At 41.9% G+C, this 15,984-nt stretch overlaps 1 protein-coding gene across 2 annotated transcripts; it reads right to left on the reverse strand.

Moving 5' to 3' along the window:
• Nucleotides 1–14,749, reverse strand: stk31 (serine/threonine kinase 31). Of its 2 annotated transcripts, none has more exons than XM_035405883.1 (25): nt 14,234–14,749; nt 14,025–14,066; nt 13,886–13,938; nt 13,428–13,526; nt 13,097–13,168; nt 12,637–12,795; nt 11,780–12,099; nt 10,627–10,801; nt 9,564–9,689; nt 9,078–9,193; nt 8,370–8,526; nt 8,126–8,251; nt 7,633–7,812; nt 6,943–7,059; nt 6,738–6,857; nt 6,147–6,278; nt 5,512–5,613; nt 4,775–4,855; nt 4,273–4,398; nt 3,817–3,942; nt 3,247–3,333; nt 3,015–3,164; nt 877–1,002; nt 539–610; nt 1–378 (listed from the first exon to the last, which is right to left on the reverse strand). In XM_035405883.1, the coding sequence occupies exons 2-25, from the start codon at nt 14,053–14,055 to the stop codon at nt 274–276; spliced, it is 2,958 nt and encodes a 985-aa protein (XP_035261774.1). In that variant the 5' UTR covers nt 14,056–14,066; nt 14,234–14,749; the 3' UTR covers nt 1–273. The 2 variants fall into 2 exon arrangements, with proteins under 2 accessions (XP_035261774.1, XP_035261784.1); XM_035405893.1 differs by having other exon boundaries at nt 10,636–10,801; nt 14,234–14,748.
• Nucleotides 14,750–15,984: the final 1,235 nt, after the last annotated feature.

Genomic DNA, 15,984 nt, shown 5'->3' on the forward strand with positions numbered 1-15,984 from the left:
GGATTTTGGGAGTATCTCCAAGCATCTGATTTTTAATTTGTTGCGTTGAACAGAACAAACAGAACAAGGAATAAACAAAGGGCCTTCCACAGCTTTGCAGCTGAATCTTAATTGAACATGCAAAACAAACGGTATTCAACAACGAATACAAATAAAATAGCAGCAGGAAAGATTTATAAAAATTAACACAACAGTAGGAATGTCATGACAACAAAAAGTATGGGTCATATCAGTCTCTCAGCTGTTCTTTAATTGGCCATCGGGGTCACATGTTCAGACCCCACCCTCCAGGAAATAGTTATCAGACAAGACTTCAGGTGCCGTTAACCTTCCGGAACATACCAGCAGCTTTGACAACAAGCCATTGAGCTTGGGGTCCTGTCAAAGTGTACATGCGTTAGAAACGTGTTAGAGCCAAACCTCTCACAAAGCTATAAAAATGAAAAACAAGAAATCTGAAATTCTTCACAGTAAGTCCTCACTGTCCCCAAAGGGAAGTTCATGTGCAGCATATCAACACAAAAACAAAAACACTCACCAGTTTCAGTTCACTTGTGTCTGGTGTCAATCCATCTGTTTTCAGTGTATACCTGGCTTCTGGGAAGTGAAGCTACAACACACAAATTCATCTTTAGCCATCTATTGGAATTTGAATATGTGCCATTCAAAAGGTTAATAAACTAGTTTTCCCAGGAAATATTACAGCTATCAACAAACCCCTATTCCTTTTTGTTAACCTACCCGAACCACCCGTCTCCTAACAGCAATTGCACTTGATCCCTTCACTTGTCTTTCAATATGAACAACCATGTGATGTTACAGTTTTAAATGTCTGGCGTCAGGACTACGTTTTGGCTGAAATATGGGATGTCTCACCCAGAACAAGAGGCAGCCGAAGGAGTACATGTCACAGCTCAGAGAGGGTGGCTGGCCCTGTCGGACCTCCGGGGCTACCAAGCTGAGAGAGCCCGCCACCATACCACTGTTAGCAGCCCGCTGCTCCTGTAATGGCCGAAACATGGATGAGCATACAGATATCTGCTTACACAGTAACAGTGCAGTAAGGTTTGCAAGGGTACCCATTAACATACATTAACTTTTTGCTGGTGAATTACAACCCATTTAATTTGAACCCTTTGTAAAGGACATTCAAAATGCATCTCACAGCAATGGTACTTTTGGAAAATTCCGTGAAAGAAATTGAGTGTCCTCTGCCCCCACCCAATTTCAGACATTAAATCACTGAAAATTCAATGGCGAATTTTTTTAAGGACAAAAGTACCATAACAGGAGGTTGATTATGTGTGACAGGTAGAAGTTAAATAAAATATTATGACAAACAAATAAATAATTACTCCAGTAAAGAAATGGCAGGATCAAATGACTTCATGTAGCCAGTTTTATACATTAGTAATAATAAAATGGCTTTGTTAGCACAGTGACCTTCTTTTAGCAAGCCTTTAGCCCTTTCTCTGGTGCAGCATAGTGACATCACCAAAGAGCCTATAACTCACATGAAAAAACGCACTGCTTTCATAAAACAATTCCAAAACTGCCCATGCAAAAAAAAAAAAAAAAAAAAAACCTGTTAGCTGTAGGCATAAGCAAAAATAAAAATACTAGAACAGTGACTTAATCAATATGCTAATTGTTCTGTCCAATACAATCTTGATAAATGCCAACCACACTGCCATTTAACGACACATTAAAAGTAGTGATTAAGAAAATTTACTTGTAATCGAAAGATTGCCGTTTCAAATCCTTGCACCTCACTGCTATTGTACATTGGAACAGGGAATCTAAACTAATTTGCTTCAGTACATAATGGCTGTTATTAAGAGGCTTAAACCTACTAGAAAACATATCTGAAAATTATAAGCCACACACTTGGAATAATACAATCAAATTCAGGCACATCAAAAATAATCCACCTTATTTAAATGCAGCTTATGTCTGCTCCATATAATTCTCAAACATGGACATGGTCCAGCCAGTTAAGCTATAGTCAAAATGAGTATTTTAAATTAGAGGTTTGTACGGTAAATCTAATGCTACTTTACACAAAACAAGACTTTTACCAAGACATTCAAGCGTCAATTGACGTGCAAAATTAAAGCACTTTTACAGACAATGAAAAAAAAAAGTTTTATATGGTTAAATTTATATATTTTAGAAATCTTACTCCAGGATATAATTCTGGAATAATGCCACAATGCCACTGGACAAAATAAGTAACCACATTGCCTCTGCTCCACCTAGTGGTGATAGAGGTAATAGCATTTCAGCAGCTCGGCTCACAAAACAGAACAGCAAAAAATGACTTGGTGGCACTTGGTCAAATGATTTTGACAGAGTTAGAACCTCATATGCAATATATATGAATTTCTTCTCCTGTTCAAAAACAATAATTGCATTGCATTTCAATTAAAATCAGTCCATAGCTTTTCCAGTTAGCCTGCTCACTGATGTATAACAGACAAGTGTAAGCCTTGCTCCATCTACTGGCAGTGGAGCTAATCACATGTGAGCTGTGAAACTGTAAGGGCTGTTGGATCCAGATGAGATCCACATGGCACTTTTCATTCTGCTTACTGCTCACTTCAATACAGACACTCAGCTTAGGGAGAGAAGGGAGAAGATTCTACCCTGTAGAATCTGCTGTGTACATGTTTGTGGCAACTAGAGGAACAGGGCACATGCAGCCCTAGAAAATGTAATGGGTGGCAGTGTAATATGCGTAGGGAACCTTTAACTCAAAGGTTGTGGGTTTTATTTCCAGCTGGGGCACTGTCAGCAGTGAACAATGAATTAAAAACATTTCATATTGAACTTCAATGGTATCAGTGTCTGGGACTGTGATGGCTGGGGGTGAACACTCTAAAAAAATGGGTTTTATTCAGAAGTACACACAGTAAAAGTAATGGTAAAATAATATGGGCAGGGAATGTGCACAGGAGCAGATGACACTCTTGGTTGTAATGCAGGTGCACTGGGGGGGAGAGGGGGGAGCTTACGGCCGTCTTGGTGAAGTCGAAGTCGCCCACCACGCCCTGCTCTCGGTTGAGCACAAACACGTTGGCGGGGTGAAGCGAGCCGTGGATGATGCCGAACCCGTGCAGCACCTGCAGCCCCAGGGCCACGCCCCTCGTCACCACAGCCGTCTCCTGAAGGGGGAGGCGATGAGTCACAGGCCTCCGCCCACAAGCCACTCAATTAGGGAGCGGAAGAACAGGCCTATCAACTCACAGAGGTAGTCAAAGGGCTGGCCTTCTGCACCACCTTCAGGCTTCCGCCAGTGAAATAGGGGACCATCACGTACGCCAGCGGGTCAGACTGGGAGAGAGAGATCTTTCAAATGCTTTCGCAACACATGCGCAAAAGAGACTGCTCCAATAAAACATGACCGGAGTATGTACTGGCATTCACTTGCACGTGATCGCACTGCCTTCTGGCCATACGTATACATAAAAGGGTACAATTCATAGAATGCAATCTCACAGGCCAAAACAAGGGCCTACATGTGGACAAAACTTTGTATTACACTAAAATTTGATATCACAAAATGCATATTAAAAATATTTCTCCACAGACGGATCAAAAAATGGACACTTGCTGCAAAAACAAATAGGAGCCTTAGACTTGTAAAAAAGATCTGTAAAAAATATCAAACACCTGTAAAAAGACATTTCACTATTACTATGTATGCTTCATCTGCATACATGTTTGGGTCAAAATGGCTGCTACACCACTGCCTTAATGGAGCCAAAGGAAAGAGCAGGTGACAGAGGCGTGGCCAGGGCAGAGGAGGTGGGCTACCTTTCCCAAGAAAAGGGCCACCAGGGGGAGTAGGCCAGCCCGCTCCTCGCTGAAAGTTCTCGCTCGATGGTACTCTGTCGCTCCCTCCAGCACCCGCGCCTCCATCTCCGCGTCAACTGCATACCCCTGGAGACCCCCACATCATCATCATCTTTCCCCTCAACATCAGCATGTAAACTTCTCACTGGGTACCCCACAAATAATCAGCATTCCCAATTAGGAAACCCTCCCAGTCACATTTCCCCAAATTAATTCTAAAATAAATATTCCCATCTTCACACACAAAGAGTCATCTCTACCCTGTGGAAACCCTGTTCTCAACTTGCACAAATCATTTATGAAACAAAAACTGTCCACAAACAATTTATCCAGCAAAGTGCAATAGCAGTAGGGTTGAATTGTAAGTGTAGACTACACAGAAGGCTCCTTGTCTGAAAGCACTGGTGAGTGTCTGACCTTCAGGATGACCCTCTGACCCTGGTATTCAGTGCAGAGCAGTGGCCTCCGCGCGCTCAGCTCCCTCATGGGCTCGGCGTCAAACACTTCCCGGTCCAGACTCTTCACCAGGAGACCTTCAGAGTTCTGCAAAGCGTGTCCACACGCTACAGGCAACTGCATTCTGCCACGGCTGCACTTACGTACACTACATGTATGTACCAATACTCCATTACGTTTCAATGGTATAATTTTGTTTCCACATTTCATATTACTATTCACAGAAATGTGATGACACTGCATGGAACACAGCTCTATGGGACACACATGTAAACAGTCTGGAAGAATTCTCCGATCTAACTTTCCCTTGTGGTATCTGAATGGTTTAGCCTATTCTACTGAAGATTACACTTAAATGCAAAACAATATAATTATTGCCATTATTATTTCCAAACAATTCTTTTTGTAATGAAAAGAAATAGCAAAATCACTATAACACCTCCTGAACAACAGGGGCGCTCACCATGTAGCTGAGTATGTCTGCCTCGGGGTAGAGCAGCGGGAGTTCAGGGAAGCCCCCCTTTGCCAGAACACTCAGCTTCCTCTGCACAGGAACACAGGACAAACAGTACAGAATGCAAGCTCTGGCCACTCTATGACAGTATGCATATTTTATATAATGCCAAATGTAAACCGATATACCATTGTGTGTTAAATTACATAAAGCTGGTACAATTAAACATCATTTTTTATTATAATTACATGTGTTTAAAAGGATAAGTTCATTACCACTGGAACAGGCATTAGAGACCTAAATTAATTAATATGTACAACATTAACTTTTCTTTGGGTTTTACTTGATCAATAACCCTGTCAGTAACCCTAAGTATCATTCTTGTGTGTGTTCAATACACAAACACTCGAGCAGTAATTTACAGAGGGCCCTGAAGGAAATCTAGCCCAGAGCTGGGAAGCAGCTCAGTACTTCACCATCCAATAGCCACATTGTGAAAATCTCTGAACTGAACGCAGTCCTTGGGGGTATTTCATAATTATTACCGAGTTTTACAAGGATTACCAAGGACCACCGAGTTAGCTGGATAACTGCACTCATTAAAACTCAGAACAGCTCTTTTTACTTTGGCCCAAGTTCCAGATTTGGGAAGTTCCAGATTTTACTCAAGTGCAGTTATCCAGCTAGCTCAGTAAGCCTGCTTTGTGAAACAGGGCCCGGGTGATGACTTATCTGAGAGAACTTACATATTCCTCCTTCTCTTGACTTATCTCCTGAAAAAGGGCATTTCTAGTCTCAGCAATCTCTTCCTTCTTTTTCATAATTTCAGTCAGGTCCTGCTCTTCGGCCTAAGAGAGGGAAAACAGTGAGCAAAAGAACAACAAGCTTCAATTATTCCCTAAATTCTGCAGATTACACCGACAACGATGAGACTGAGCATTCAAATCCAGACCTGTCAAAGTCACCAAAATACTACCATGGGTTATGCACACTGCCAGTGCCAAATGCCCCACCTCCCATCACTTGTAAACAATGATTGCATTAAATTCATAGAAAAATGGATGAAAATGATTACAGGGAACAGGAAGACACTTCAGCATCAAATCAGCCAGGAAGCTAATAGAAAGATGGAATTTTTAAGCCTGGGGCAAAAAAGATAAGCTTACAAATTCCGGTTGCATTTTTTATACACTGCGTAACCATGGAAACAATTCCCAGCACAGGTCATGCGCATACTGCACACACATACATGCATGCTGTCCGACCTGAACACACCCTCTCATTCCTTTCAGGGAGTCACACCTGTTGTCTGGTGTGTCCCCTTTTCAAACCTTCAAATGCGCCTCCTTTCTCCTCCCCCGCCCTCCTCCAGGAGCCTCACCTCCTCCAGGCTTCCCTCCTCTACCAGCTTCCAGCGCAGCTGAGACCTCAGGGTCCTGATGCTCCTCTTGATGAGGAAGAGTTTGTCTGCGTTTGGGCTGTTGCTCTGCCACTGGTGCAGCTCCTCCTTAAACTGCAAGCACCATGTGTGAGAAAGCATCAGGCGCGTGAATTCAAAACTTCAGCCAGTAAGACAAAGCTACTGAAGGTATCAATCTTTCACATTCTGATGGTAAAACACGGAATAATAGATACGTACACAACTATCTACATTTTTCTACTAATATCTCTATATGTCAGCTTAAGCTAAGTCATTGGTATGCTTATAGTGGGCATGTTCAGCAGTGTTGGTACTGATACCTGCATGTTCAGCTGATATGACAGGTGTATAGCGGGCATGTTGGTACTGATACCTGCATGTTAAGCTGATATGACAGGTGTATAGCGGACATGTTGGTACTGATACCTGCATGTTCAGCTGATATGACAGGTGTACAGTGGCTGTGTTCAGCAGTGTTGATACTGCTACCTGTAGGTTCAGCTGATATGACAGGTGTACAGGGGCTGTGTTCAGCAGTGTTGATACTGCTACCTGTAGGTTCTGCAGGTATTTCTCCCGAATGTTGCACAGGAGGCTCTGCTCCCTCTGAATCTCCTGCATGACTCTGTTAAACGCACCGCACACAATCTGAACGTCCTGGTCCTTCTGCTCCTGCAGACACAAACAGGACGGGCCGCGGTTGGCCGAGTGGAAAGCAGCGGACAGCGGGAGCCTACGCCCTCCCCTACACACTCACGGTCTGGGACACCTCCAGCTCCTTGCACAAGTCTTGCTCCGCCCTCTTCAGGAGGGCGTCCAATCCCACAGCGACATCACTCAGGCACACCAATGTTTTGCTTGACAAACAGAAGAACTGAAAGTAACATAGTGAAGCAGATATTTCATTACAGCAAACTGAACAGTATGTTACGTCACTACATTTACTTAGATGGCAGAGGCTTTCACCCAGGAAGGATACATAGCTTCAAGCAGTTGTTTAAACCCAATTACCTTACCGTCTAAATTATATGAAAACTACACAGCACTGTTTATTCACAAGCCTAGTTTCCAATGTCCAACAATACATTTCTCTCCTCTCCTTACATCTCTCAAGGCACAGATGTAAATTAAGACTATTAATTCTGGGACTATTCATTCTGGGACAATACCCAACAGCAAAGTTTCACACGGTAATCTTCTGAACCTTTAACATTTTTGGACTTAGTCCGTTTTACAAGTTCTATGCTTGTGTTCAACCGATTTAATTGAAATCATGACTGGAACCCGCATAGCCCAAGTTAGCTTGACCATTACAGACTGTAGTTCTCTGGAGTGAATACCGATGACACCCCAGCAAAAAAAAAAAAGAAAAACAGAAGAATCATCATGACTGTGGCCCTGATCTTTTGACACTCCTTAGCCACACCACCCTGATCCTGTGCCATACCTTTCCCGCGTCAACGAACCATGAGCACAGGGACTGGAGAGCCAGGTCTGTTCTCTCCCTCACAGTCTGGCTCTCCTGCTGCTTCTGACTCTTCCACTCTGAAAACTGGTCGAACGCCTGCTCGCCAGCATCCTCCGCCGCGAAGGCGCCAAACGCCGCAGTCAGAGAAGCGGCCACATGCTGTGGGAGATGCACAAAAGACCGCATCAAACCAGTGTTAGCAACTAATTACAAAAGTGCTCCACTTCTATCCTCCTCACAGGACGACCGGTTAGTGGGGTTAAGTAGAATGGCTTCAAAGTAATAACTTCTGTGCCGCAACACAGCAAGATCGGCCTTCTACCGATTACAAAATTTACTCCAGGCAGGATTAAACAAAGGGCTGCTGCTCTGGCCACTGCGCAGCCCTGTGGCTTCTCCCAGATTCGATTCCCTTTCGTGCTGAAAGAAAAGCCCACGGGAGGCTAAAAGTGAACGCCACGCCCTTTCCCACCTCGAGCATGTCCATGCGCTCGCTGATTGGCAGCCCGTCCACTTCCTGTATGTAGTCATCCACGGCAGCCACGAGGGCGCAGCGCATCTCGTTCCTGCGCTCAATCAGGTCTGCCAGTTCCTCCCTCTGTCAGAACAGAGACCCAAACGCAGGTTCAGCCTCGTGCGTTGCCATAACGGCCAATTCTGACATCAGCACAAAAGGAAGATGAAGGGCCTGCAGACAAACATGAATGAAAACTCACCATCTGGCAGGCCTTCACCATCTCCTGCGCATGACTGTACTCTTTCCATGCCACCTCCAACTTCTCCATGGCAACCGGGACGGAGATTCTATTGTTCATGACAATGGCGATGGCCTGTAGCAGACTGTCCCCCACAGTGCTGCTGGGACTGCTCTCTCTGTCCAATAGAAAGATGTCATGTGAAAACAATGTTCCATTTAAAATCAGATGAATGCAAATACGGCTATTCCATTGTGCGCTCTCATCCAGCTGTCACATCAAATATTTTCTCTCCTCAACTTTTCATTTTCATTTATGAATAAATGAGAGATGTGAAACCTGATTTTTATAAATTGGGTAAAACACATATAGCGTAAACAATCAAATTAATAGTGACGTATATGAAGTAAAACAGGACACAACGAGGAGGATTGTAAGACAAAGCAAAAGGGAAAAACAGAGCTAAAGGCACCATGTGTTGAATCTTTCCTCACTGTTTTGACTGATTTTTCTCTTTGGTTCATTTCATACATTTTCTTTTACTATTAGAGCCCTCAGTTATTTCCATGCCTCAATTAGATATAAAAATCAACAGCTGCAAGATGGAAATGAAAGCTAATTTGTCAGAGAATGATCCTAGGCAAAGGCCTAATTCCGAAGTAGTGTAAGAACAGATTGGTGGTAACCAGATTGGTGGTCTTCCAAGAGCCGAACCACAGTGATCCGTACCTTACTTTTCTCACCAAATCCGCTTTCTCTGCGAGTTTCCCCAGCTTATCCCCTACTGCTGTCTCCAAAAGCTTCTCTACCTCCCCCGCGTTCTTCTGGGCCTCCTGCTGTGCCAACTGTGCAATGGAAACACGGAGCAGGGAGTCTACCTGTGCAGCGCTACACACCGCCATAATGCCAAAAGCCCTAACAGTACAGCCACCTTGTGCATGTGCACAGTCTTACAGCACAGCAGGCAAAGCCGTGTGCAAACACGAATGAATACCACGGCGTCAATTCCATAAAACATTTCCACGTCTAATGCCAAGTAAAAACAATAGAATCACTGCTTTCTTCATTTTTTTATTTAACCAGGAAAAAAACCCATCGAGATTGAAATCGCTTTTGCAAGGGGGACCTGACATAAAACACAAAGTTACAGTTGCACAAGACAGTAGACAAACAAGTCACCGACATCAAAACCCACAGACAGCTGGCCCTCCTCACCTCCAATGCCAGCCTGGTCTCTTTCAACTGGTTCTGAAGGCTGTCTGTTTTCTGTTGAAGGATGCCATTCCCCTCTTTCAGTTTCTCTACCTCCTTCGACTCTTTCAGTACAACTAAATTTGCTCTCTGCACAAACACACAGTTTACAAGAGTTTGGAATTTCTGTTCTGAATATTCCGTATATTTGGATGCAAAATATTTAATCACATACAGTCTTTGTATATATACGCATAAACTACAGCTTGGACATGCTGTGTGACGTTCTTTAAACCTACAAATCTAAAATCTACAAAATGTCATGCAATGTTACCTACTGTGGTTGATTATACATTTTTTCCCCAGCATTTCAAATTTTATGTTCTGCGAGGTACATTATGACATTTTTGCAATGATTAAATGTTCCATCGTGATATCTGTACAAGCAAGGGACATTCCTTTGTTGAGACCTGATTGTTTTACACGTGCTGACTGTTAGTATTGTGTGCCATGGGATAGTCTGTATAGGCACGGTTAACATGACTATTTTTAAATGAATATACCTGCGATTTCAATCAATTAGGCTTGATTTTCCTGTTCTATGAATACAGTTTGAGAGCTGAAAACTTTGCAGGAATGTATTCAACGCTGATTGAATGAAATTTAAAGTTTGAGACATGCTTGTATGACTGCAAAGATAAAGGCACATTCGGCTTCATGCTTAATATATGCTGCACCACAGTTTAATTGTCTGGCTCAGACGATTAGATTTAACTTACCTTTTTATTAATTATTCTTCGGAAAATACTTATTTGGGAAAACAAATAGACAAATTAACATCATTAACTAATCTGATCAAGAGACACAAAAAAGGCATAATTGAATAATACCTTTCTATTTAGTTTGTGGGTTTAGAGGCACATCCAAAACTTTTTTCTACAAGCAAGAAAAAATCAGATGGCAAAAAAAAAAGATAATCCAGGATATTCCAGACAGCTCAATCTTATTGATTCCTTAATAATTTACCCTAAATTCTGCTTGGCTAGAAATGCAGGACCAGTATTGGAAAATAACGACAAGCACCTACAGCATGTACCTGCAGCTCTGCTTGAGTGTCCCTCAGTTCCCTCTCCAGCAGAAGAGCACTCTGCTGCTGGGAGCTCTTCTCTGCTTTCAGCCTCTCGTTCTCCTCCACCAGCTCCTGGTCCATCTTCTTCTTCAGCAGGTTGGCGGGCTGAAGGGGGGTGGCCGTGCCCTTCTCCCTGCATATGCAAACCAAGTTGAGACACCGCCCAGATCCTTCCTCCTGCACAGCAGAATCTCAATGTGCTCAGCCACATGGTGGAAATCTAGAATTTTCTTTGCAAAATGGTTTGTTATTTTAGTCAAAAAGAGCATGCATTGTTGATTTATTGGATGATTTATGCATCTAGAATAGGCAAGTGCATTCTTGAACCCTATGAAAAGTGAATGATTACTGTAAACATTGGAGGGGTAGGGGTGCATTATTTAATTGTAGAGTTCAGGCGTGCTAAATATGAAACTTATGTATTCTAGTATTAGCACTCTATATAGGCTACTTGCCACTCAAGTTCATTGAAAGTATGAAATATATTACAAGAAGTGCCATTGCACCCGTTAGCTGGTTTAGAAAAGGCCCTGAACAAATTGTGCAAACATTATGCACCTGTATAATACTTGGAACATACAACAAACACGTTCTCTAGGCTTTATATGATTTCTTGTAAATTGACCCTAGATCAGAAGTAGGCATCCCTGTTCCAAAAGATTTTCGGTCTCTCGGTGGTATTCACTCTTGAACCCAGAAAATCTTAAGGTGGCAGGCTTTCAGTCTCATCTTAACAGCAACCAGTTCATACTTATGACACAGATGAGATGGGTCAACAGAGGAAACAACTGCTTTAGTTTGTAAATTAAGTGCAGAGAAACCACAGGATGTTGAACACTGCCGTTCTCCAAGGGTAAGAGTAAGAGGGTAAGAGATCCACTACTCTAAATTCCAAAAACCCTAAATAACCTCAGGGCATGGTTATGTTTTAACCTGGTTATGTTCAACGCATGGTTGTGTGATTAATGGTTTGCATGCAACAAAAAACGTAAGCATTTCTGGTACTCCAGAACTCGGGTTGTCGGCCATTGGTGGTGTTCAGCATAGGTCAGTATACCGTAAAGGCCCTGGACCCCAGTCCTGAGTGAGCATGTGACTTTGGGTATCTTACTTATAGGCCTGAGGCTTCTGCTCTGAGAAGGCGGGGCGCAGTTTTGGCATGCTTCCTAGGGAGGCTGTCATTTCGAGGTCTCCCCTCTCCAGGACACGGTGAGGCCAGAGAGCTGAGGGGTCCTGCAGCACCCGGCTAGGGTGTACACCGTCCCTGTTCCCAGGGAGACTCAGTCTCGCAAACTTCATCTTCAGGACCTCTTCACCAATATCCAAGTTCCCCTGGAACGCCTGCACCAGGATGGTCCCGTCAAAGCACACAGACTTCTTCTGGATTCGTAGTTTTTTCCCAAATATCAAATTGTGCAGGAAGGACTTTCCCTGTATGAATGACCCAAAGATGACCAGGACCAAGCAAAATATTGATAATAATAATAAACAGAAATAATTAGTGAAAAGTAAAATAAAAAAGTAAGAACCGCCAGAAACTGGTAACTGAGGAATGCAACGCATTTTCAATAAAAATGTCATTTAGAACCCTGTAATGCTCACGTCACAAAGGGCTGAAACACACAAAGTAATGATGGCATCATGAACTCAAAGCCCCACATAACCAGAACAAAGGTTTCCAGTTAAAAATGAGCCCTGGCAATAAAATATAATAGAAATGAGTACAGCGAGATACAGATCACGAGGAAGCAGGCAACCAGTTAACATTTCTGCTTAAATAGACTTGTCTGGATTTAGTATGTCCCCTTGGTGCTATTAATTCTATGGGGATATTTTGTTGGACACAGGATATAATCCAAAAATCATTTATGTTATACAAAAGTAGCTTTAAAAAATAAAAATAAAAACTTTCAATTTTACAATCAAGAGCTATTTTGTTCTGTAATTTGCAGGCACAAATCGTGTTACCTGCAAGAAATGTGGCGAATCTTGGTCACTAGAAACATGAAAGCCCCAGAACTTGTACTTCTTGGCCAGACTGGCTGTCTGTAGGTCCTCAGAGAGCTCCACAAGAGCTGATCTGCTGATGGCCTCCGTATTCCCATAATCGATGTATGACACTTCGAACTGGACACACACAAGTACACCAAGCAACAGAGTAAGACTATCAAAATGGGTTCTTTTTCCGCAAAAATACAAAGGCTCCGTGTATCTCAGACCATGTATCTCTACCACTACCAATTTTCCCACTGTTGACAAATCATAACTTATGTAGCCACAGACTATACTCAAATGCCATGAATGAATCTAGTCATTTTGTTATTAGACAGCTACAGTAACATGCCCTGAATCATCAGAGCAATAATGGCCAGAGTTGCAAAATGCCTCCATCACATCATTGTAAACATCCAGTTTACTCTCAACAAACCTTGTCCTCAGTCTGCTGCAGGACCTTACACCTGTACCAGCAACGATCCTCAGAAAAAAGTGCACCATATATCTGAACAGGGAGAATTCAGTGAGACTTAACATGTGCAACAGACTTGTTTTATCAGTCCTATTCATCCCCAATGTAGATTTGCCAGTCTTTATTGCAAGCAGGGAATTTCATCAGATAACATAATGAATTTCACTATGAAACATAGTGAAGAGTATTAGTGATCCCAATGACATGCAGATACTTGAACCTGTACTGCATTGCTGCAGTATTGACTGCAATAAGAACATGCTGCATCTGTTGTGTAGTCACTCTCCATTACCTTCTGGGAACTGGGATTACCCATCAGCCTTCTGGCAACAGGACACTTTTCTGACAACATGTTAGTCATCTTCTCTACTGCCTGGTCCTCACTCACATTCTTCAATGAAAGCAACATAACGTCAGACTCCGTAAGGATATGATGAGACAAATTTTGAGATACAAAAATAAGACGACGTTTACGCTTATACACAGTATTATTTCAGCAGAAACACTTCGGGCGTCGTATCTGATCATTAATTTGATAAATTACATTTTGGAGGGAAAACAGAAATTATTTTGTTTTCCATAATTATGATTCCGTATGTCTATGCATTGATTTGTAATGAGTAGGCAAATAACGTATGGGCCAAAAGAGATGTTCGAGGCCATAGCTAGCAAAAGCATGCCGTGTTAGTCTACAGCAAATGAGGTAACGTAGCTAGCTAGCTAGCTAGCGTGAACAACCCATGTCAATACCTGAGCCCAAAATGTAATGGCGTCCACAACATAAGTCACGCCAACCAGTTCCACTGAAAGAAAGAAAATTAATTTGATCAGTTTAAATTAAGATACCTTGCAACTTCCTAACCTCGTTACTCATTAAGAAGTAACTTACTTTTTTCAGGCTCGGATTTTGATTTATCCATGAGTTTCAAAGCTGAAAAAGGCAAAACACGCGTTAGCTAAGGGTTTTCCATGACGGGGCTAGCTTTCACGTGTGTCTTGATCATCTATAACCGCTTAAGGGCAGCAAAGAAAACAAAAGCGAAGAATTATCAACATTATTGTTAATTTAGACGCGCGAAATATACGGATCATCCCTACCTTTTGGGGGAAACTCTCCCGTCTTCAATAGATAGGTTACGCCTAAAATGACACAAGTTGCGCGAATCACGTGTTCGATCCAAAGTTTCAAATAGGACCTTCCGAGAATCTGGTGATAACTAGCCTACATTAATTCCTATGCGTTCTGACATTGATTTGTCTGTGATGTCGACTGAGCCTATATTTGATCATATTCGGTGCATAAACTTTAAGCATCCACATAGTTTATTTATCTGTAATACAACGTAATTTCGAGAATGGTTCTGTTTATAACACACTGGCTGCATCGAAGTGAATGATTATTCTGATATGGTGTTTATTTGAGGCAAGGATTTTTTGTTCCTCTCCAGTTACTGAATGTATTATCCATGCTCACAACGTTTCTCAAACTGGGTAACTTCTGTATTGAAACGAATAAAGCTTTTGTTCTGACTGTGATTTGTTATTATGCTACCATTATCAACCAAACTATCATATACTTATATTGACATGGATCTGTAGAGTTTTTCGTTTGGCTATAGGTAGGGCCACAGTTGGTCTCCCCTTGTTTTCTTGCACGGTATTTAAGTCCTCCGCCAGCTAGAGGTCGCAAAAGCCTCTGTGTCAAGCCCCTTCTCAAGCAATTATCCTAATTGACCCTAATTAAGCACAGACAATGATTGACAGTGATGTATACAAGCAACACTCACTTAAATTCATTGTGACTACTTACTACTGTGGACACGCACCAGTAGGTTAAGTCTAATTGTTTTTGGTTTTTATTTTTCCAAAAAAAGGAAATTTTATTTTATTTTATTATTTTCAATATTAAAAAACAGGTGAAAATCAGTTGGAAAAAATACCCGAATACAAAACACTGGGCGACAATCAGATCATAAAATAATTCACAATCAGGATGAAAATTCGATTTTAATTCCAAACATTGATAACTTACTGCTTTTCGTCACGTAATCAACAGCTCGTTATCTTTTCTCCCTGTTTTTCTCTCCACTTTCTTTTTCTGCAAGCTTGTTTTGAGCTGTCCTGCAGCTAACTAAATCACAAATCAATTACATTAACATTCTTATACAGTTAATTGGACTAAATTTCCAAAAGGCATTTTATAAGGTCCCACACGAGAGACTTGTTAGCAAAATGAAGACACTAAGAATTAGAGGAGGTATTTCAGAGTAGCAATAGGAGGGATATTATCTGAGCAGGGAACTGTGAGAAGTGGAGTCCCACAAGAATTGGTGCTGGGACCACTATTCCTCATTTATATCATTGACCTTGACAGGGGAATAGAAAGTACATTAGTCAAATTTGCAGATGATACAAAACTGGGATGCCCAGCTAATAGTTTGGAATCTATGGGAAATAGAAACATTAGGCAGGATCATTCTATGGGAGGAACAAAATTGGAATGTGCTCAGTTTGAAAAAGACTTGGAAGTAATGGTTGATCAAAACCTTTCAGGTTCTAGGCACTGCTGTAGCAGTAAAAAAAAGACCAACAAGATACTGGGATATATTTCTTGGATTTATAGAGTATAAATCTAAGGAAGTTATACTTCTCTTGTACGGTACATTTGTTGAAACGCACTTGGAATATTGTGCGCAGTTCTGGTGACCGTACTACAAGAAAGACATAGAGGCTCTGATTCCTGGTATGAAACCGCTACTTTTCTCAAGATCACTGACCAATTATGGCCCATGAAACCAGGTGATCTAATTTAACTGTGTAATCAACTGCTTTAACTGCTGTGCTACTTC

The sequence above is a fragment of the Anguilla anguilla genome, chromosome 1, assembly GCF_013347855.1.
Source record: "Anguilla anguilla isolate fAngAng1 chromosome 1, fAngAng1.pri, whole genome shotgun sequence".
In the NCBI taxonomy this organism is placed as follows: domain Eukaryota; kingdom Metazoa; phylum Chordata; class Actinopteri; order Anguilliformes; family Anguillidae; genus Anguilla; species Anguilla anguilla.